This window comes from Natator depressus, chromosome 8 (genome assembly GCF_965152275.1).
Source record: "Natator depressus isolate rNatDep1 chromosome 8, rNatDep2.hap1, whole genome shotgun sequence".
NCBI classification, from domain to species: Eukaryota; Metazoa; Chordata; order Testudines; family Cheloniidae; genus Natator; species Natator depressus.
In genome coordinates, this window is record NC_134241.1 from 52,260,421 (window position 1) to 52,282,628 (window position 22,208).

Sequence of the window (22,208 nt, forward strand, 5' to 3'; positions counted from 1 at the left end):
ATTTATTTGACAAATAAAATTTGCAGAAATTTGCAGAATTTTAAAATACTGTGTGAAGAATGTTTAATTTTTTGGTGCAGAATGCCCTCAGGAGTGAAAAACTAAGATAATAAGTAACCACATGACTCCAGGAACTGGGACCCTCGACATGGGTGCAGTGCCTAGGCCTTAATCCACCTCTGATTGCCGTGCTACTTCATACCTTTTCTTCTCCCCCCACCCCCCTTTTTTCTTGGGAGAGAATTTTTGAGCTGTAACAGCTCTTCTTGTAGAGCAGTGTATCAGGCCAGTCTATCCCTTAGACCAAGAAGGGATTGATGCTGTTCCCTATGGAACCTGTCCACCAGGCTCATGGGTTAGCTGGAGAGGATCACTCAAGTGGGACGCCCTCTATCCTCCTTCAGGGATGAGCATTCGGCTCACCACAGCACTCTCAACCCCTATCAGCAGGGGAGACAGGGTCATCTCAGGAACTGAATTCTGACCACATCCTGCCTCTAGTGCCATTAATATTTATTCTGACAATTGACTAAGTGGGCCAGATCCTTGGGTCTACCTGAACTATGCTCTACGCCATCATTTTATCTCTCTTGATCTGAGAAGTAGCTGGGCTTGTTTAGCCCTTGGAACATCTTAGAGCAGATGTAAATTACACCAGCAGCAACAGTCCCAAAGACGGGTCTGCTGGCCCAAGAAAGCTGGTGCACCATGTACTCCAGCCATATACCTCTCAGTGCTTGGTCTGCCCCTGATATGCACCCGCTGCAGGTAGAGAGTGGGAAGCAGGTGGCACTGAGCTGCTACACTGGTATTACACCACCCAGGGATTCTCTTATGCAAGCAGCTCAGGCTAGTTACTCCACTTAGGGCTGTTTTCTGTCTGCTTTGTGCTGCCTGAGCATTGCAAAGCAACTGGATGGGGAGGGCGGGACCGAGGGTCTGGACCTCAGTGTTTTAATGCATCCCGTACTCGGAGCTTCATAGTCTTTGAATATTTGTATTTTGCAGGCCACCAGTGCCTTTGTACACACAGGGATTGCTCTCGGCTTGGACTTTGGGCTTTCCTTGTTATCTTCTCTTTGGTCAGGAGGGATCAAAAGGCTGTTTCCCATATCCTCTCCATTCTAAGGGCAGGACTGAGTTATTCTTTGACCGGCTGACAACACAGTGACACTTCTTCCCATATAGACCTTCCACTACCCTGACACACTTTATCCTGCTTGAATCAACTGCCTCCCTGCTCCTCTCAAGTCCTAATCATTTTTCTCCAAATGCCAGATGGACAGGCAGAAACAGCCCAGACAGAGTCTTTGGCATGGTTCTCAAACACGTAGCAGAACTCCCCTCGATTTACCAGAGCCCTTTGTGCACAATCTGTGTAATTACTATATCATCCCAGGGTGCAATCCAGACCAGTGAGGGGCTGTGTCAGTGTCAGCATCTGCCCTGTAACCTTGGGGAGGCCTCACAATGCTTTGCTGCTATAGCTCCCAAACTGGGCTGCCCACAAACAGCTTGCAAGCATGCAAGTCACACCCTGAGTGTCTGTGTATAGCTGCAGCCCTGGTCCAACAACTCTGACCCCATCAGTTTATCAGCAACACACTAGCCACACTCCAGCTTTGAGCAGGCTTGGTTACTAGATGCAGGGAGATCCCAGCATATTTCCAGTCCCAATTTTCCCCCAAAACATGTGTGTTGCACTGTCAAGCCCTCTCCTGGACAGTTCAAATATTAGAGGTCCATTGCCCCTGTAAGAGATCAGTGTACAACAGTTTGCTACTTTAATTGGAGTTACCAAACGATTCAGTTTAAACTCAGCACTGGATTTGATTAAAGAACAAAACAAATTTATTTAAGTTTTAAGTGAGTACAAGTATAAAGGCATTAAAGTCAGAAATGAGTACAAAGGAAATAAAGATAAAACATTTTCTAGTGCTAGAACTTTAACAAACTAGGCTTGGTTCAAGGTGAAATTCTTACTTCTTAAAGTTCAGAGCAACAGGGCTGACCAAATTCTCAAATCGGGACCCTTCCCGAAGTCCAAAAGCTGGTTCCTTTGTCTTCTCAGGTGAAAGAGAGAGGAAAGAAAGAGCGAATACCTGGGTTGTTCTTACCCCTTGCTTTTATAGTGCAGTCACCCTTTGAAATGCATTTTCCTGAGGGTTGCCCCTAGCTAAAGTTTGCTCTCACTGTGAGGATGGAAACATGGAGTCTCGGGGTGAAAGAGGTTCCATGTTGTTGTTTATTAAAATGCAAATCAATCTGTTCCTGTCTCTTTCTGTTGCCAAGGAATGGCCACTAGACCGGTGATAGCCAATCGACTTTGATGACAACTGACTAGAGGCGTCAGTTTGCCCTTTGTCTCTGAGGAACAGGTTTACCCCCCTCCCCAGACTTGTCTGGTAAACACATTTCAGTCATAATTTTTGTTTACTTTCATAGCTTTACATTATAATGTTGCTACACACATTTCACCATATTATTGACCAGTGAGTTGTTCGTTTTCAAATGATATCGCACAAGGCATATTTTGTACAGAGATTATTACAATAGTGTGTTGCATGTGAATACAGCAGTACATTCGGTCACAATCACACACAAACAGCTTTGGTAAATTGAAGGCAGTTGTGGTAGACGTCTATGATCTGCACAAGTATTAAGTATTTGTCTATTGTAATGCTTGGGCATTAAAGATATTTAATTAACTCACTCTTTCCCTTGGTTTTCTTCCTCCTCCTTTACCATTTCTGTTCCTTCACTCCAACTTTCCTTTTCCTCCATTTTTCTGCAGTGTCTTATCCCTCATTCTAATTTCCCTCCTCCACCATTCTCTTCTATCTTCCTCCTTCCTGCATATTCTTTCATTCTTCCCATCTGTCTCCTCCCTTATTCTGAATCTGTTCCCTGCCCAATAGCCCCAATACTCCTTTCTCACACTCACACACTGCCCTCCCCATCTCACAAACATGCTCTTTCCCTCTCATGCATGTACCCCACCCCTACTGATTCACACTAGTGCTGCATGGATTGGAGGGTACCCAGGGAGGCTCTTCATCCTCCTCCCCAGGCTAGAAAAATGGTCCTGACCTCACTCCTTCTACAGGCTTTCTTTGGTGCAATGGGGGTGGGCAGGAGAATTCACTTAGGATGACCAGATTTTCAAATTAAAAAGCCAAGACACCTTTCAAATGGGGTAGGAGTGATGATGCATGGGGGGGGGGCAGCACTTTGGGGGGTTATGCCTAGGAGGGAGAGTGAGGGACAAAGGCTTGTCTCCTCAGCCCAACAGCCCCTCCCTCTCTTTTCCTATCACTCTATGGATTTGACTATGAGGAGTTGTGTGGAGGAAGGTTGCTTCAGCAACTTTTGTGGAGGTGATGTGGGGGTGTGGTGTGTGCTTTGGAAGGTGGGTGTGGGAGGAGATGTCAACATGCAGGGGGGAGGTGGGTCCTTGAGGCTTGTGTGCTCAGCCCACTCGTCATCAATTGCATGAGCTCAGCTGCTTCAGATGGCCAGTTTACAGGGTTCACAAAAACAGAGACAAAAGGCTGGATTTTGTAAAAATAACAGGGCATTCCCAGCATTCAGAGATACATTGTCCCCTTCCAACTCACCTCCCTGGACAGGTAGAACAAGGAACAGGGGCTCTGCCCTCACCCCACTTGGTCTCCCACTGTTAGGGTGACCAGATGTCCTGATTTTATAGGGACAGTCCCAATTTTGGGGGCTTTTTCCTATATAGGCACCTATTACCCCCCACTCCCAGTCATGATTTTTGACACTTGCTATCTGGTCACCTTACCCACTGTGAGACTGGAACTGGCAAAGTGAAGATCATCTAGAGCTAATCTGCTCGCACTTGTAGTCTAGCCCTGGGTCCTGCTAAAGCTACCAGCCTACTTGCCAAATGCTGGATGGCCTGGGACCCCAATCCATAGGAAGCTACTGAACTCAGAACTTAAGTTATAGCCATCCCAAAGCTGCTGTAACTAACTTTGGGGCTAGGCACACAGCCCCCTGTTCTAAGTGCCAAGCTCAGCTCAGACAGAATGAAGAATTAGGACCAGAGAGAGAGCAGCACCTTGCTGTAAAACATGAAAAGAAATTTGAAGATAAAGTACTTTTCTGCTCACGATCATATAAAATTCAATAATGCTCCAGGATGTGGGTTTGTTACTCTAATATACAGATTACTCGGGTATGTTCAATAATATGCTTATAATTTCTGCATTTACATAGAACCTTTCACTCAAGGCTCTGAAGAACTTTACAACCGTTAATTAAGTCTTGCAACACCCTATAAAGTTGGTAAGTAATGGAAAGGTTAAATGATTTGCTAGAGATTCCAGAGTGAGTCAGTGTCAAAGTGGAGGAAATAGGCCTAGGAGCAAAGATGACTGTTAACTATTGCTATACCACAGAACAAACTGGCTCTCCAAAGTATACTGTATTTTTAAAGGAAAAGCTGATTTATGACTGAAGTTTTCCATGTTATTAGTGAACTACTAGCTGTTCAGTTAACCAGCAGAGACTATGCAATATAGAATATCAGGGTTGGAAGGGACCTCAGGAGGTCATCTAGTCCAACCCCCTGCTCAAAGCAGGACCAATCCCCAATTTTTGCCCTGATCCCTAAATGGCCCCCTCAAGGATTGAGCTCACAACCCTGGGTTTAGGAGGCCAATGCTCAAATCCAATATGACTTATACTGCTTTCTTCTCTTGATGACAAAAAAACTCATCAATCACTGTGCATGTAAATTTACTAGGAGGAAATATTTGTTTTTATAGATGATTGTAGCAAGTTAATATCATTCTTCAGGTAAAAGAAAACAGCACTTAAATGCAGGAGGTTTGATTTGTCCTTTTTGTCACAGTTCAGGACAACAGTACCTGTATTCCCCTTTTGTGGTGTCTTGAGGGCACCCATTCTAGGCTCCTCAGTTGCCACCTTTTTTGGTCAGAGATCTGCATCTCTCTCCCTTCTGACCAGCGTTTTTTCCCCCCAGACTGCACAGTTCCCTTCCTACACTGTGATATTCCCAGCAAGCCAGACTGCCTAAACAAGTCAGGGTCTGCATTTTCCCTTCTCTTCAAAGGCTATGAATAGCTGTAATTGCTAACAGTCACAAGTTACCACACAACTTCTTATAAGCAAGCACATTTATTTTTAAGGTGAAAGCATTATAGAGAAAGCATATTAAAAACAATAAAAGAATGTACAGTCATGCCAACAAGCTTACCGGAGATTAGCCCTCAACTCCAACAAGGATTCTGATAGAAGTCACTCCTTCAAACCCCACCAAGGGGTTTTTCCATGGTTACAAGTTCAGAATACCCTAGCTCAGAACTAACAAACTCTGAATAGGTTAGTCTTTCCTTTATACAGCTTGAGCATTGGATCTTGAGACTGTGGGAATCAGTAATTAGCCCTCCGCAGGGTATAGCTTCAGAAGGCTGGGATTTTGCATAATCAAGAGGGTGAGGAATTTGCATTCTCCTCCCCGTAGAGATTCCTCAGGAAAACCACTTGATACTGTGTGTCTCAAAAGTCTATTCTGGTCTAGCATATTGTTCAGTATAGTCCTAGGTATAATATACCGGTAGGGGGTTCCCACTTTCTCCATGCACAGACACTATGGCATAGGTAGCCGTCCGCACTATGATGGTGGCCCATCCCATGACCCAAGCCTGCCCTCCACACTGGCTAATGGGAATGGGGTGACCTTTGTTTGTCTCATGTTCAGTCCACTGTCCCCAGCCCACTCATACTGGCCAAACCAGGGACTCCTGCTTACATGTAACGCAGTCTGGCACTAGCTACTAGCTCACACTGTCCAAAACCGTGCAACCCCCCTTTCTCAACTGAAGCATCTCATCACCCTTGTGTGCTGTGCAGTGCCACCCAGTCCATTCTTGGAGGAGGAGCTACCACCATTGGCCTGCAGCAGCATTCCCTGCCTTCTAGCACCGGCCTGGCACGACTGTGCCCAGCTGTACGGCCCCGACGTCCACAACACCCTCTTGCCGCATTGACCGGGGGTGGGCGGAGCGAAAGGGGAAAAACTCCGCCCCCAAAGGCTTCACCGCGCTCCTTGCTTTCAAGCCACGTTTGTACCGGAGAGGGTGGGGCTCGCTGTTACTGCTGCCCCGCCCCCTGGCTCTAGGCCCCGCCCCCGTCCGGTCTCCGCGCTGCGGCGTAGGAGGTGGGCGGTGGTTACCATGGCGATGACGTCCTGCCGGCGGTAGGGGGAGAGCGGGGGAGCGAAGAGGGAAAGATGGCGGTGGCTGCGGCGGGGCCGCAGTGGGCGGCAGGGCAGCGCTGAGGAGACCCGAGCCGGGCGGGGAGGAGGGGACGCAGTGCGGGCGGCGGGAGCGAGGAGCGGGGCCCATGCGCGGCGGGGGCAGCAGCACCGGCCCGCTAGCACCAGCCACCGCAGGGTCCCGCGGAGCCGGCTCCGGGGCAGCCGAGTGAGCGCGGCGGAGGCCGGGTAGGGGCGGCAGGATGAAGTTCGCCGAGCACCTCTCCGCGCACATCACGCCCGAGTGGCGGAAGCAGTACATCCAGTATGAGGTACGCGGGCCGGGCCGGCGCGCTCAGCCCCGAGAGGCGGGCGGGGCGCCGGGAGCAGCGCTGCCGCGGGAGGGGGTCTCCAGGCGCCCCGCGGCGGGGAGCCAGGGCCTCGCCGCCGAGCGAGCTGTGAGAAGGAGCTGGGCTCAGCGGCGCGGCCCCCTCGGCTGCCTGCCCGCCGTGTGATCCCCGGCCGCTGGTGTGCCTGAGGGAAGGTCCCGGTCATCGCGGAGGTGACTGCCCCGGGTTCTCTCTGATCAGCAGCGGCTCCTTATCTCAGAGCCTCCCCCGGGGGCTTTCACCGGAGCAGCCCCCTATCACCTCACTTCCCCATCCCTTAGCGTGCCGAGGCGTCTCTGTCACCCCATGCCCTCCTGCCAGGGCTTTCGCAAAGGGAACCCCGAATCCAGCATTTCCTTCCTTTGCGTGGCTCTCCGCTAGCATCCTATGTCACGCCCTCTGCTTCTGGGTTTCTCCCAGCCCAGAGGGCTCTCCTTTCATCCCATCATCCCCTGTGCCCTGCTGGAAGTGTTTCCTGATCGGCCTCCTATCAGTCACCCTGCCCGTTATCAGCCCGAATCTCTTTTTAGCACCTCTCAGGTCATCTGTCTTTCCATCACTCCCGTCCCTGTTCACCCCAGCCCTGGTCAGTGTGGTAAATGTCTATCCAGGGGCTCTCTAACTGGATTGAAACTTGACATGGAGATAGCCTAGAAGCATGCTCTGAAAGACTTCTGTTTCCAAATATATAAAGTAAAATGTTACAATTATACAAAATAATGAAAATGTCTTTGCTGGTGTAGCTTTTGTCCATAATTTTGGAACTTGGACTGTAATTGTTTTTTGCTTTTTGAGGCTTGGAGGAAACAAATAGCTGTCATGGCCATTTAAATAACTAAGCCTTTATATGGCATCAATACTTTTAAAAAATAAACATTGCTGTATATTTTTTGGTTGCATATATTTGAGTGAAGGACTGTAACTCGAAAAATACCCAATGAGCTCTAAGGGTTGTATTCAATAAATATAATTTGCCATATAACCACTTGGATCCAAGAGATTATTTTTGTGTTCAGCAACATTATCTAGCATCCAGCGGTTTCCATTTATATACTCAACAGGAACACAGTGCAAAGTCAATATGTTTATACATGTAGGGACATGTTAAGAATGAGATTGGAGCTCATGCCATCCATAGAGCTTGAGTAAAAGCAACTTGAAGTAGTAGCTGTAACATTAAGGGGCAGCATTGGATTTTTGCATATAATCTCTCTGATAGCAGATGAGCTGGGTTTAGGAGCTTGAGGAATAAATAAGTTATTTAAAAACATTTAGTGGGGTTTATTAGGAGAAACCAGTGATAATATAAAATATGTGATTGATGGTATGCAGGAGGCTGAGAATTACTTGTCCCTTGTAGTATTTTCTTTTTATGGTAACTTTACATAATTGAGAAATATAGAGGCTATGGAACTGTGGTATAGAGTTATGCGTAATGCTGTATTGTTTTTTGTTCTTTCAGTTCTGGGATGCTGGCAAGAGTCCAGATTACGGTTCTTATTAAATTTGGTGGTGTTTTTACAGCTACTTGTGAGCAAGTGATTTTCAGCACCACTGTCAGTTCTCTACATGTGGAGGTTTGGAATATATGACCTCTTTGGCTCAGAGTTGCCTCTCAGTGAAGTATGGCTCCTAAAGATCAGAACTGAAGGGACAACTGTGGTGAATATAAAAATCTACCTGAATGCCTGAGAACATTATGGTTTTTATAACAACAGTTTCTTAATTTTTTAAGGTTAGTGAGGCCTTCTGGGGAAATTTGCTTTGTATATGTCTGCTTCATACTTGATTTTAGGATTAATCCACTTAAGTTGCAGACTCTTAATCTTCATGAACACAATTCACGTAAGGTTCTGCTCTATTAATCATGGATTATTTGCAGAAAATAGCTTTTATTTTTTTTCAGATTTTATTACATCAATTTATGATGAGAGCGGTAAAATTATCCCTTGACTAATCCTAAATTGGGGTATAAAATGTTGTTTTTTAAAAGAACAAATGGGAAAGGCAATACAGAAAGGTTCAGCATTTAAAATTTATTAAACCTTAAAGGTTTGAGTACATCTAAAATAATGCTTTGCAGTATATATAAGTCCTCAGGGTTTCTTGAAATCTATTTTAACCAAGTAGCAAGAATCCCATAAAATTATTATCCAGCATAATATTTGCAAAAGAAACAAAAAAAATGGACTAAATTATTCCAGTGGTCTTTGTGCGTGCAAATACATCTATCAGTTGGATTTCTGCACAGATATTCATGGCAGTATTTGGCATGAAGTCTTCTGAACGCTAACATCCTTTGTTACTCAGAGCTTTGCAGGAATAAATTACTAATGCTTCAGTGCTAACACTGACACTACTGGAAAATCTACTTTTGTTCTTCATATATATTTCAGGTAAGACTGGTAGGCAAGTTAGTGAAGCTACTCTTATGTGCATCTTCCCGAATTTAGACTCTAGAGTGAATAAATATTAATATCCTAGTATGATATCTTTCCTCATTCAGATGCTTGTGTTTTCACGCTCAGTGATACGATAGCCTATTTTGCATTCTTCTTTGTTAGTACCTGCAGTGATGATTGTTGTTGGAATTTGTATTTTTTTTGTGTTTGCACAAACTCTGCATTTTCATTCATTCCGAGTTTAGGGAAGCTCTTTCTTTCAATATCATCTTCTAGAGTTTCAGTGTCTTCAAAACAGTCTTGTATTAGCTATCACAACTTTCAAAAGGTCTTGCTGATTATGTAGTTTGAAATCTGGTTCATGGGATTTGTTGGAAGGTTTCATTTTGACCTGATGGAGATCAAGTCCGTTTTTTTCAGGTGCATACATGGATAAAATTGTTTTTAGAGACTTCAGTAACAGTTGTTGCTGCTCGTGATATGTCTCATTTCTCCCCAACTTGAAATGTGTGATAGACAACAGAGAACTTCAGGAAACCCATGACCAGCAACAACTTTGTCTGAAATGGTAATGGCTGATTTTAAAAAAAAAATCCATTCCCTGCTACTCGAACTCTTGTTTTTTCTGGGGGACTTCGCATCTTAATATTCACAGTAGAAATAAATTGATAAGAGAACTTTTGAAAGGAAAAGAGCTCTAAAATCATGTATTTGTCTTAGTTTGGCTCATAGAAGCTGAAACAACTTGAAGTGGGGTAGCAGAGTAATATTAATGTCTGCTGTTTTGACCAATCCTACCTCTTCTATTTGTTCCCCAGTTCCGAAGGAATTAGTCCTTGTATCTGAATACCAGTTAACGATCCTCTTACTAAAAATGGCTGAAGTTTAGTTTGAGAACAAAGTTTCAAGTTCAATGAGTAATTTAGAAAATTATGTAACCAAGTGGTGGCTAAAAATTTCAAGTGGATATTTGTTTTCTAAAAATATCAGATTAATGTTGCATCTTGCCTCTGATAGATATTTTCTATAAGAGATACAGGAAACAGAAAATGAAGATGTATCCTGAATGAGCCTTCATAGAAATTTAGGGCTAGAAGGTTGCACGAGAGACCTGCTCCAGCCTCCTGCACTAAGACAGGACCAAATAAACCTAGACTATCCCTGGCTGGTGCTTTTCTAACCTGTTCTTAAAAGCCTCCAATGACAAGATTCCACAGCCTCCCTTGGAAGTCTATTCCAGTGCTTAAATTACAGGTAGAACATTTTTCCTACTGTCTAACCTAAATCTCCCTTGCTGTAGATTAGGCCAATTACTTCTTGTCCTACCTTTATTGAATATGGAAAACCGTTGATAACTGTCCTCTTTATAACAGCTGATATAACACATATAACATACCAATGTAACATATTTGAAGACTATCAGTTTCTCCCCCCCTTTCTCACCCACCCAAGTTGTCTTTTCTCAAGGCTAGACATGCCCGGTTTTGTTGGTCTTTCCTTGTAGGTGAGATTTTCTACAGCTTTTATAATTTTTATTGCTCTCCTCTGGACACTCTCCAGTTTGTCCACATCTTTCCTCAAGAGTGACTCCTAGAACTAGACACAGTACTCTAGTTGGGGTCTCACTAGTTCCAAGTAGAGTGGGACAGTAACCTCCCGTGTCTTACACATGACACTCCTGGGACCCCAGAATGAATAAGCGTTTTCTGCAGCCACATTACATTGTTGACTCATGTTCACTTTGTGAGCAACGACAACTCCCAGATTTTTTTCCAGCTATGCTACTGCATAACCACTTATTCTCCATTTTGTAGCTGTGCATTTGATTTTTTTTTTCTTCCTAAGTGTAGTACTTCGCATTTGTCTTTATTTAATTTCATCATGTTGATTTCAGACCAATTTGTCAAAATCATTTTCAGTTCTGACGGGTAGTAAGCCCTCCCAATTTAATGTCATCTGGAAATGTTATAAACATACTCTCCACTCCATTATCCAAGTAATTAATTAAAACATTGAATAGTTCTGGACCAGGACAGACCCCTAGTGGATCCCACTGGACACATCCTTCTAGTTTGACAGTGAACCATTGATAGCTACTCTTTGAGCATGAAGAAAAGGAGTACTTGTGGCACCTTAGAGACTAACCAATTTATTTGAGCATAAGCTTTCGTGAGCTACAGCTCACTTCATCGGATGCATACTGTGGAAACTGCAGAAGACATTATATACACAGAGACCATGAAACAATATCTCCTCCCATCCCACTCTCCTGCTGGTAATAGCTTATCTAAAGTGCTCACTCTCCTTACAATGTGTATGATAATCAAGTTGGGCCATTTCCAGCACAAATCCAGGTTTTCTCACCCTCCGCCCCTCCACACACAAACTCACTCTCCTGCTGGTAATAGCCCATCCAAAGTGACCACTCTCCTTACAATGTGTATGACAATCAAGGTGGGCCATTTCCAGCACAAATCCAGGTCGTCGTCCTCCCCTCCCTCCCCCCCCCCCAAAAAAAAACAACAAAAAACCACACACACACACACACACACACACACACACACACACACTCTCTCACTCTCCTGCTGGTAATAGCTTATCCAAGGTGACCACTCTCCCTACAATGTGCATGATAATCAAGGTGGGCCATTTCCAATCATGCACATTGTAAGGAGAGTGGTCACCTTGGATAAGCTATTAGCAGCAGGAGAGTGTGTGTGTGTGTGTGTGTGTTGGGGGGGGGGGGAAAGACACCTGGATTTGTGCTGGAAATGGCCCACCTTGATTATCATGCACATTGTAGGGAGAGTGGTCACTTTGGATGGGCTATTACCAGCAGGAGAGTGAGTTTGTGTGTGGGGGGGCGGAGGGTGAGAGAACCTGGATTTGTGCTGGAAATGGCCCAACTTGATTATCATACACATTGTAAGGAGAGTGAGCACTTTAGATAAGCTATTACCAGCAGGAGAGTGGGATGGGAGGAGGTATTGTTTCATGGTCTCTGTGTATGTAATGTCTTCTGCAGTTTCCACAGTATGCATCCGATGAAGTGAGCTGTAGCTCACGAAAGCTTATGCTCAAAGAAATTGGTTAGTCTCTAAGGTGCCACAAGTACTCCTTTTCTTTTTGCGAATACAGACTAACACGGCTGTTACTCTGAAACCTGTCTTTGAGTATGTCTTTCAACAAGTTATGCACCCACCTATTAATAATTTACTATAAACCTCATTTCCCTAGTTTGCTTATGAGAATGTCAAGTGGGACTGTTAAAAGCCTTACTAAAATCAAGGTGTATCATATCTACTGTTTTCCCCCTTATTCACTAGGCTAGTAACCCTCTCAAAGAAGGAAATTAGATTGGTTTGGCATAAGTTGTTCATGACAAATCCATGCTGGCTATTACTTATTACCCTATTATCCTCTAGGTGTTTACACATTTATTATTTAATCAATTGTTCCAGTATCTTTCCAGATATTGAAGTTAGGCTGACTGATCTATAATTCTCTGGGTTTTCTTTGTTCCCCTTTTTAAAGATCGGTACCTTGTTTGCCTTTCTCTAGTCCTCTGGGACCTCACCAGCCCTACATGCGTTCTTAAATATAATTGCTAATAGTTCTGAAATTGCTTCAGCTAGTTCCTTAAGTGCCCTTGGATGAATTTCATCAGGCACACCCTGCTGACCTGGATACATCTAACTTATCTAAATATTATTTAACCTGTTTTTTTTCCTATTTTGGCTTGTTCCTTCCCTCTTGTTAATATTAAATGTGTTAATTATCTGGTCACAGTTAACCTTTTTAATGAATACAAAATAGGCGTTAAGCACCTTAGACTTCTTGATATGTTGTTAGCACTCCTTCCTCACTAAGACATGGACCTATACTTCCCTTTGTCTTTCTCTTGCTCCTAATGTGTGTATTCATAGAACCTCTTCTTATTGTCGTTGATTCAAAAATTCAGTTTGCGCCTTAGCCTTTCTGATTTTGTCCCTACATGCCTGTGGTGGTATTCTGTACTCCTTCTATGCAGTTTGTCCATGTTTCTGCTTTTTATAGGATTCCTTATTGATTTTTCAGGTCATTCAAGAGCTCATGGTGAAACCTTATCAGCCTCTTACTAGTTGTCTTATCTTTTTTTCACGTTGGATAGTTTGTTGTTGTACCTTTAATATTGTTTCTTAGCAAAATTGCCAGCTTTCCTGAATTCCTTTTCCCCTTAAATTTCTTCCAGTGGAACCTCACTTACCAGTTCTAAGTTTATTAAAGTCTGCTTTTTTTTGAAGTCCATTAGCCTTATTTTGCTGCTTTCCTTGCTTTAGAATTATGAAATCTATCGTTTCATGATCACTTTCACCAAATTGCTTCCAGCCTTCAGATTCACAGCCAGTTCCTCCCTGTTAGTCAGAATCAAGTCTAAAATTGCTATTCCTCTAGTTACTCCCTTCACCTTCTGTAACAGAAAGTTGTCCCTAACATATTCCAAGAACTGAGTGGATCTGAGATACAGTACTGATAACTGGAGTGCTCTTTATTAAGAACACATTTAATGACATAATTAAGTACATTTAGGTGTGGTGGAAAATTCTAGACTGATAGCACTGGACATCTGTTTATCCACAGTACAGATGTATCTGAGATAGATCAAGCTTGTCCACCAGTATGCCTCAACCCTGATCCCTCTAGAGGTGAGACCATCTGTCTCTCCATGTTTGTTCAGTCCTTGTTTTCTCTGCTCAGATTGCCAAGCGTAGATGTCAGTTTTGCTACACACACCTGTCCACTAAAAAATGGATTGAGGCTTATGGCAACACATGTCAACCAAAATTAACCTGGATTGGATTTGAATTGGTTACCTAGCTGTGAGGTTCTATTTCCTTACCTGTTTGTTTAATAATTTTTTCAGCCAAAATTGTTTTCTTCATGCCCAATTTCCTTGGTGCTCCATGCCCCCAAAACTTTTCTTTTGTGCATTGTATCATATCAAAGAGAGGAGGTTGTTGACTTTATTTTTTTTTTTGAAAAGTTTTGCATTGGTAGCTCTGTCAGTTCATCTCCAGTAAGAAAAGGGGCTAGATTGAAATTGCAGTATCTAGGAAGTGAGAAGGAGGAAAACAACAACTGGGACAACAGATACTGATACCATTGGAGACTATGGGTAAAATTCTCAGAAGGACCTAAGTTCAGTTGGGTTTCAGTTGAACTTAAGCTGTAAGTGTCTGAGTCCCTTTTGAAAATGGGATGTGAGTTTCTAAATTAGGCACTTGTGAAAATTTTACCCTTTGAGACTATGCCATATAAGGAAAGGAGAGGTTGGCAAGAATTGGTTTTCAATATGTAGTTTCTACTTCATAACTGGTGGGCCAGGGCCAATTTCACTTTAGACCTAAATTTTCTGCCTCCTGACACACACCTGTTGTTTTTATTTCATTATTTGTTCCTCTAGATTACTCGTTCTCAACAGGGGGCCTGCGGCACCCCAGGGTCCGCAAGCAGGTTTCAGGGGATTTATCAAGGACTGGGCTTCAGTGCCATTTGGTGGGACTCAGGGAGGTAGAGCCACCTCCACTCTTGACTCACCTCAGCGGGCTGTCCAGCCTATCTGCGTTAGGAGGATAGGTGCAGCCAAAAATTGCAGTCTCATGCAGGAGAGAGATCTCCCCCTGCCATCAGAAGGGGCTTGCTCTCGCTCATTGACTCCATGAGCAGGCAGCAACTAGCCAAGGAGATACGCTACATCAGCCCTTCAAAGAACAGGGCCACATGGAAGGCAAGAAATCTGGAGGGGGATGTGATGTGACCCCCTCCCCCCACATCATCTCTGGTTGGGGGTCCGCAGATTTGTCTGTTTAAGTTTAAGGATCTCTGGATAAAGAAAGGTTGAGAACCACTGCTCTAGATTGTCCGTGTACATGCTTAAAGGAACATTATAATTTGAAATCTAGTCAGTTTAAAAAAGCGTGTAGTAAACTTACTTTAATTTAATTTTAATTACTCTGAATCTGTCGGTTTTGGCTTTGTTGTCATATTTTTCCTATTTTGTAAAGGATTTTCTTTCCTCTTTGTGTGAGATCCAAATGGGGTAAGCTGACTGCAGATAAAAATGCTGTCAATAACACAAAGTAGGAAAAAAAAAACTTTGTTCTAGTAATTTTAGGTGTTAGACGTAACAAGGATAAGTTTAAAAAGAACCAAACACCCCTCAGTTGATTTTAAGAAAACCCCTGTTGTTTGTAATCTTGGCATGGGGTGGCTCAGGTGATTGGTAAAGGGGCATTGAGCCTTTCACTTCTAGATCTATTTAATTATATAGGCCAGGTGAACAGTGACTGAATCTGCTGCTATGCAGCTTCCAGTTTTTACATATTTCAGTTCAGTACCACTGACAACTGGTACCCCCCCAGTTTTCAAGGCTGATAATCTAGAATCTTTCACTGCACTGCATATTTTCTAGAGGTTAATCTTGAAACTATGGGTATAGAAAATACGTACATGTTACAGATTTTAAAATTCTTTTAGAACACCTTTGTCTCACAGATTTTTAAAGAAATTCTGCATTTTCCAGCCTCATGCTCTTTTGAGCTTTATGATGAGTGGAACTTGTCCAAGAATTTTGGGCTAAGTTATTAATGCTAAATCAATTTAACCTTCCAAAAATCCCCCTTATATTTAGCAGTGTGAAAGCTAGCTGAGCCCAGATGGGATCCAAGCTAGCTCAAGAAAGGGATTTAGATTTCCTTGAACAAATAAGAATATAAGCACCCTTCATTCTTGGTTCCTCTTATAGACCCGAGGAGCATTTTATTTTTCCCCACTTCACATCTTCCCTCGTAAGGCTTTGCATCATGGACGCAGTCCTTCCAGTAGTATGCTAGACATGACTCCCTTTATTCTATTTCTAACAAATCCACTTGAAGTCCAACAGTATGGTTTAATCAACGAGTTTGAGTAACATGAGTTGCTTCCCCTCCAGGGTCACTTTTGATCTGTCAGTGGTTCTCAGCCCACGGGCCACTTGTGGCCCAATTAGCACATGGCTGCAGACCATGTGACAGGCTCAGGGCCGTACAGGTAGTAAATATATTGTGTGGATGTGGCTCACATAACACACAGAGAGCTGCATATGTGGCCCACAGTGGTAAATAGGTTGAGAACCACTGATTTATGTGAAACAGTACCCTGTAGACAGAGCCATGCAGAATAGCACTACAACTGAATAAGGTGAAAACTTATTCACCTTAAAGTGACTGTAAAAAGATTACCTCCTTTAGAGGTTAATAGTTTTTAGTCGTCTCTGTCCTTTCCTATCCAACTTAGTTTTCTGGGGCCTCAATTTAATTTGCTCAGGAAGAAAAAAGTAAAGATGTCTAGATTTCAAAGGGTTTGTGTCTCTTATTGCTTAAGCTTAAATTGGTAGGAATCAACTCAAGCTAAATCGTAATAAGGCATGCAGACAGACTTGACTGTACACAAAACGGGCTTGCACTGGTTTAACTTCATGAACTTCTGAACTGATTGAATTTTATTGGTAAAATTCTCTTGTGTAGACAAGGCCTAAGAGAAAAGATACAGTAGGGGCTCCTTTTATTAATCTGTAATGCTGCACCCTCCCCCCCCCCCCACCTGGATTATTAGAGAAGATTTAATATTGCTATAGCAAGGATTATTTGGTTTACATTTGTTTCATTACTCATTATGGCTAGGGGTGGGGGTCCTGGGGGGGGCGGTCAGGGGACAAGGAGCAGGGGGGGTTGGGTGGGTCGGGGATTCTGAGGGGGGCAGTCAGGGGGCAGGAAGTGTGATGGGATGGGTGGGGGTGGGGGTCAGGCTGTTTGGGGAAGCACAGCCTTCCGTATCTGGCCCTCCATACAGTTTCGGAACCCTGATGTGGCACTCGGGCCAAAAAGTTTGCTCACCCCTGTTATAGAAGGAGATTTCAACTAGCCTTTTTTCTTGTACTTTATATTTCTCATGGGCTGTGTGAATGTTTTAGTGCATGGAAAAAGTTATAGCTAGGCAAAGATTAATAGGAGGAAAAACAAGAACACTTTTGCCACTTGATAGACTGTGGAACTTAGGTCATATGCAACTAACTAGCAAGTCATGTGGAGAAGCAGATTCAAATGCCAAGTATTTCCTGGGAATGTTTAAAAAAGAAAACAGTGGAGGGGGAAGGTTGACTGGCATGGAGAAGATGAGTAAACAATGTCTTAAGTAGGAAAACACAGGTATTCAACAGGTTTCAGAGTAACAGCCGTGTTAGTCTGTATTCGTAAAAAGAAAAAAGAAAAGGAGTACTTGTGGCACCTTAGAGACTAACCAGTTTGTTTGAGCATGAGCTTTCGTGAGCTACAGCTCACTTCATCGGATGCATAGCATATCGTGGAAACTGCAGAAGACATTATATACACACAGAGACCATGAAACAAAACTTCCTCCCACCCCACTCTCCTGCTGGTAACAGCTTATCTAAAGTGATCTTCAAGTAGGGCCATTTCCAGCACAAATCCAGGTTTTCTCACCCTTTTCCCCCCCCCCCCCCCCACCACATACACACATACAAACTCACTCTCCTGCTGGTAATAGCCCATCCCTCTTTGAAAAAGAGAGGTTTCAAAGAGGGATGGGCTATTACCAGTAGGAGAGTGAGTGTGTATGTGGGGGGGGGGGGGGGGGAAGGGTGAGAGAACCTGGATTTGTGCTGGAAATGGCCCTACTTGAAGATCACTTTAGATAAGCTGTTACCAGCAGGAGAGTGGGGTGGGAGGAAGTTTTGTTTCATGGTCTCTGTGTGTATATAATGTCTTCTGCAGTTTCCACGATATGCTATGCATCCGATGAAGTGAGCTGTAGCTCACGAAAGCTCATGCTCAAATAAACTGGTTAGTCTCTAAGGTGCCACAAGTACTCCTTTTCTTTTTTCTTTTTACAGGTATTCAAGTGACCCATGCTGAGACCTCTGTGTGGATTCAGGAATCGGACCTTTGGGAGATGGCTAAAACTGTCTGTTTAACTTGCCATTTGTGGTATCCTGAAATAAAGATGTGTCCTTTAGACCTTGTATTTACTTTGCAAGATTATGACCACCGTTACCACAGTTCTTCTGATTTTTCTCTCTTATTGCTCAGTTTGCTTTTTTCCTTGACTACTATTTGCTAATTATGCTGCAGAGTCTTGATCTTGGAGAATTGGTGTGCGGCTCAAGGATTGGGGTTTGTATCTTGTTGGTTGCAGGAAATAGGTTTGTAGAACATGTTCTCAGGATGGATTAGGATAACAGCCAAAAAGGACAGGCTGGACACTTCAAATATCCTAAAATGGAACCAGACAATGCAATTCTTGTTAAAACATGATGGTTTAGATCAGGGGTGGGCAAACTTTTTGGCCTGAGGGCCACATCGGGGTTCTGAAACTGTATGGAGGGCTGTGCCACCCCCAACAGCCTGGCCCCCGCCCCCTCACGCTTTTCTCCCTATCCCCTGACTGCCCCGACCCCTATCCACACCCCTGACAGACCCCCGGGACTCCCATGCCTATCCAACCCCCGCATTCCCGTCCCCTGATGGCCCCCCAAAACCTCTGCCCCATCCAATTGCTCCCTGTCCCCTGATTGACCCCCACAGAATGCCCAACCCATCCAACTCCCTTGTCCCCTGACTTCCCCGACCCCTATCCACACCCCCGCCCTCCGACAGGCCCCTTTGACTTCCATGCCCTATCCAGCCCCCGACCCCCGTTCCCTGACTTCCCCCCGCCCGACCCTCCGCCCCATCCAACTGCCCACTGCTCCCTGTCTGCCCCCTGGGACCCCCCCGCCCGCTTACTATGCTGGAGCCAGCCACGCTCCAGGCAGCGGTGAGCCAGAGGGCTGGCTTTGTGTTGCGCTGAGGGGAAGGGGGAGGGGCCGAGGACTAGCCTCCCCGGCCGGGAGCTCAGGAGCTGGGCAGGACTCCTGGTCCTGCAGGCTGGATGTGGCCCGTGGGCCGTAGTTTGCCCACCTCTGGTTTAGATGTTGATAGGTTCACAAATCTGAAGATTCAGTTATGGTTTGCACAGCAACTGTATCTCTACCACTTTCACATTCATCATGTACGCTATATAGTGTGTATTGTTTGCCTTAACATATGAAGTGGGGCTGTTTCTCCCTTGCTGTTAATGGGTCCAGCATGACCAGTGTAGGCTTCACCATTATTCATCCTGTTTCTTTCTTATTTGCACTTGCGTAGTAAGCAGGAGTGTAGAGTATAAAACCCACTCTTGAATTGCTGGTATTGCTTCAGTAACAAGCTGAAAATCATCATATAAAAAGGATTGTAACTGACATGATGGGCTTGGAACACATGAGGTTTTTGGGATGTTTGAATACTACTCTTGAACCCAGGTTGTGTATGTAGCAGTTGAATGGATTGCCCAAAGTATATCTTTAACTGTGTGACCTCTGCCAGTTTGATTTGTGAAACTGCTTCCTGTACTAGAAAACTAGTGTACTGGGTTTCCTGAGCTATTTGATCCCTTGAATTCTGGAGCATGAGACACTATGGTTCTGGAGTGCTGGTTAACGATCCTCATCTGAATTAATGTTTTCCTCTTTTAGTCTCCACTTCAAGAGAAGACTAAAAGGGAAATATGATTTCTTTTGTCATGTGGTTTTCACTTTTTAAAGAAAAATGTATATTTTTCAGTAGTTCACAATACTGATAAGCAGGCCCTGAGGCTCTTTCTTCCTTTGCCATGACAGATTCCTGTTATGTCACACCAAAGCTCTGGTATTGTCGGGTTTCTCTCTAGTAAAATCCTATCCTACCTAATTAGAAATATTTTTCCAAAAGAGCATATTTACACATGCTGTCAGGGTAGTCTTTTAGACAGCAAGGCAACTGGTTCTAGACAAAGCTGTCAGTAAATACGTAGTTTGTCTATTTCCTTTGTTGTCAGGAATAAGTATAATTGCAGTGACCTCACATTCCATAGCTTTATTATCAGTCTTGAGGAATTAGACTTTAACTGCTACTCATTTTCAAACAGGCTTATCAGAGTGACTTAAGTCTTTTGTGCTGACTGGTTTAATTTTTTCTGTTTGCTGCAGGCTTTCAAGGAGATGCTGTATGCAGCTCAGGACCAGGCCCCTTCTATAGAAGGTAAGCAAGCTGTGACCCTGAATCATACTTGCATTACTGGATGTTGAGTACCAAGCACAGTTTCCCCTTGCCTATCTGCTGAAACTGACAGGCTTAATAGACCAAAGGGGAAGCAAGATCTTGGCTGCAGAAAATTCTGCTTTCCCAGCTCTCTAAAGCTTTGTTTACTGAATCATTAGAACAGTAAAAGGATATTTCTATAGTGTGAGGCTTGTAACAGCTATTTTCTTCTTGTGTATATGAACACTCAATCATTCAGTGGTGGAAGTGACCCCTTCTTGAGTTAAGAATAGTACTGTGTTCTGGTATGACAATTCCAATCCCCAGAAGTGGCTAATATGAAGTGCTGGACAGGAACATATAAAATAGCCATAATGTGTCTGTCTAATTTCTGCAATGTTGCACTTTGGGATAATTTTCTGATCCCACGTATTGGTCAGTTTATGCCCTGAAGCATAAGTGAGCCTCTAACATTTATCCTGTGTTCAATTGGGATGCCATTCTTAATTGTATAAATGTAGAATTATTTTAATATTTTTCTTACTAAGCCATTTGTATCTGTTCCCTGGCAATGAGTTCCCTTGATAATGTTGTGTAAAAAATTCTATCAGCTTTAAACTGGTTGCATTATAGGAGTAGGCTTTGTTAATCAAGTGCTTACCCATAAAACTAACTTTCTTGATGAAACTCATTACATTTATCTTTCATCTCCTTTGTAAGAGAACTACAGAATAATCCTAATCTTTAAATTGCTTGCCCCAGCTGCTAGTTTTGTTACCCTCCTCGTATCTTTTTGCCTTTTTTGCAGTTAGGTGACTAAAACTGAATGCAATATCGAAGGTGAGAATGTATCATTAACTATAATGGCACTTCTATGTTAATCCCTATTTTAATACAGTTTATGACTTTATTCACCTTTTTAGGTATATATAAACCAGGAAAAACATGCTAATATGGTCAGGTTGTTAATCTTGGTCATGTTTTCTGTAATGGTGTCAAACAATTCCATCCCATCTATGCTTGCAGTTAAACTGATGTTATTACTAGTAGAAAGAAGGGTGGGGCATTGCTAGCAACTGTATGTCACTTTCCTAGAGTACACTGGAAATTTAATCACCGCTATGCATTATTCATTATTTTAAGATTAATTTTTCCGTTCTCTTCTCTTCCAGAAGACTAAGTAAGGTCTTTGAATTTTCTGTTTTTCTCTAAAATCAGAACTCCCAGGTATCTTTTCTTATCATTCCACAGGACTAATTTACCTATTCACCTGTTGTGGAAAAGGCTACAATGAAAAACACAAGTGTAAAATGTATTTTTTTTTCCATTCTTTTTCTCTTCACCAGTCTACTCCTACATTCCTGCCGATTAGCTCCTTGTATTTCCTTGGTCTTTACCAGGTAGTACACTAAATAGCTGTGAATAGGGATTTAAAAATAACAAGGTAAGGGATGTGGAGAAGATGTAGTGGGAAGCTAGCTCTAATGTGTTAATTAAACTTTGGGAGCTGTAACTTTTTTCTCTTGACACTTTTAGCATAGTATCTAGATATGTGGTCTTTGTGCACATTGTACATATTTATTTAAAGTACCAATGGAAAAGGAACTGTGTGTGTGTGTATGTGTATGTATTGTCCCTCTAGTTAGGATATGGGAGAGCTTTAACTTGTTTCAGTCTCCTGTGATGTCCTCTAAAGAGCTTGTCAAAGTCCTTCAGTAAAAAGGGGTAAGTGACATCCTGGTATTTTTAATGTAAAAAACCAAGCAGAAGAGTTTTTAAAAATAAAACTGAACCTAATTTTGTATGGCATAAAATAATTAGCTAAGCAGTCTACTTTAACTCAGTTTTGCTAAAACTATCTCCAGTTAGACAATAGCAACAGCAAATGCCTGCATGGGGCCATTTAAGTTAGGGGTTCCATTCTTTTTTGTTGAAGTAGTCCTTGTGGTGGATTGGTGGGAAGAAATTCCCTTCTGTCCCTCTTCCCAAGTATCAGCATCGTTGTCACCATATGACCATTCTTTTGCTCAATTCTTTC

General features: G+C 43.3%; 1 protein-coding gene across 2 annotated transcripts in view; it reads left to right on the top strand.

Moving 5' to 3' along the window:
- Positions 1 to 6,356: 6,356 nt before the first annotated feature.
- The window catches only part of XPR1 (xenotropic and polytropic retrovirus receptor 1), a 227,232-nt gene continuing 211,380 nt past the window's right edge, over positions 6,357 to 22,208 (top strand). For both annotated transcript variants that reach the window (XM_074961056.1, XM_074961057.1), the window contains exons 1-2: positions 6,357 to 6,576; positions 20,119 to 20,170. In XM_074961056.1, the coding sequence (XP_074817157.1) occupies positions 6,508 to 6,576; positions 20,119 to 20,170 (121 nt within the window). In that variant the 5' untranslated portion in view covers positions 6,357 to 6,507. The remainder of the gene's footprint in view (positions 6,577 to 20,118; positions 20,171 to 22,208) is intronic.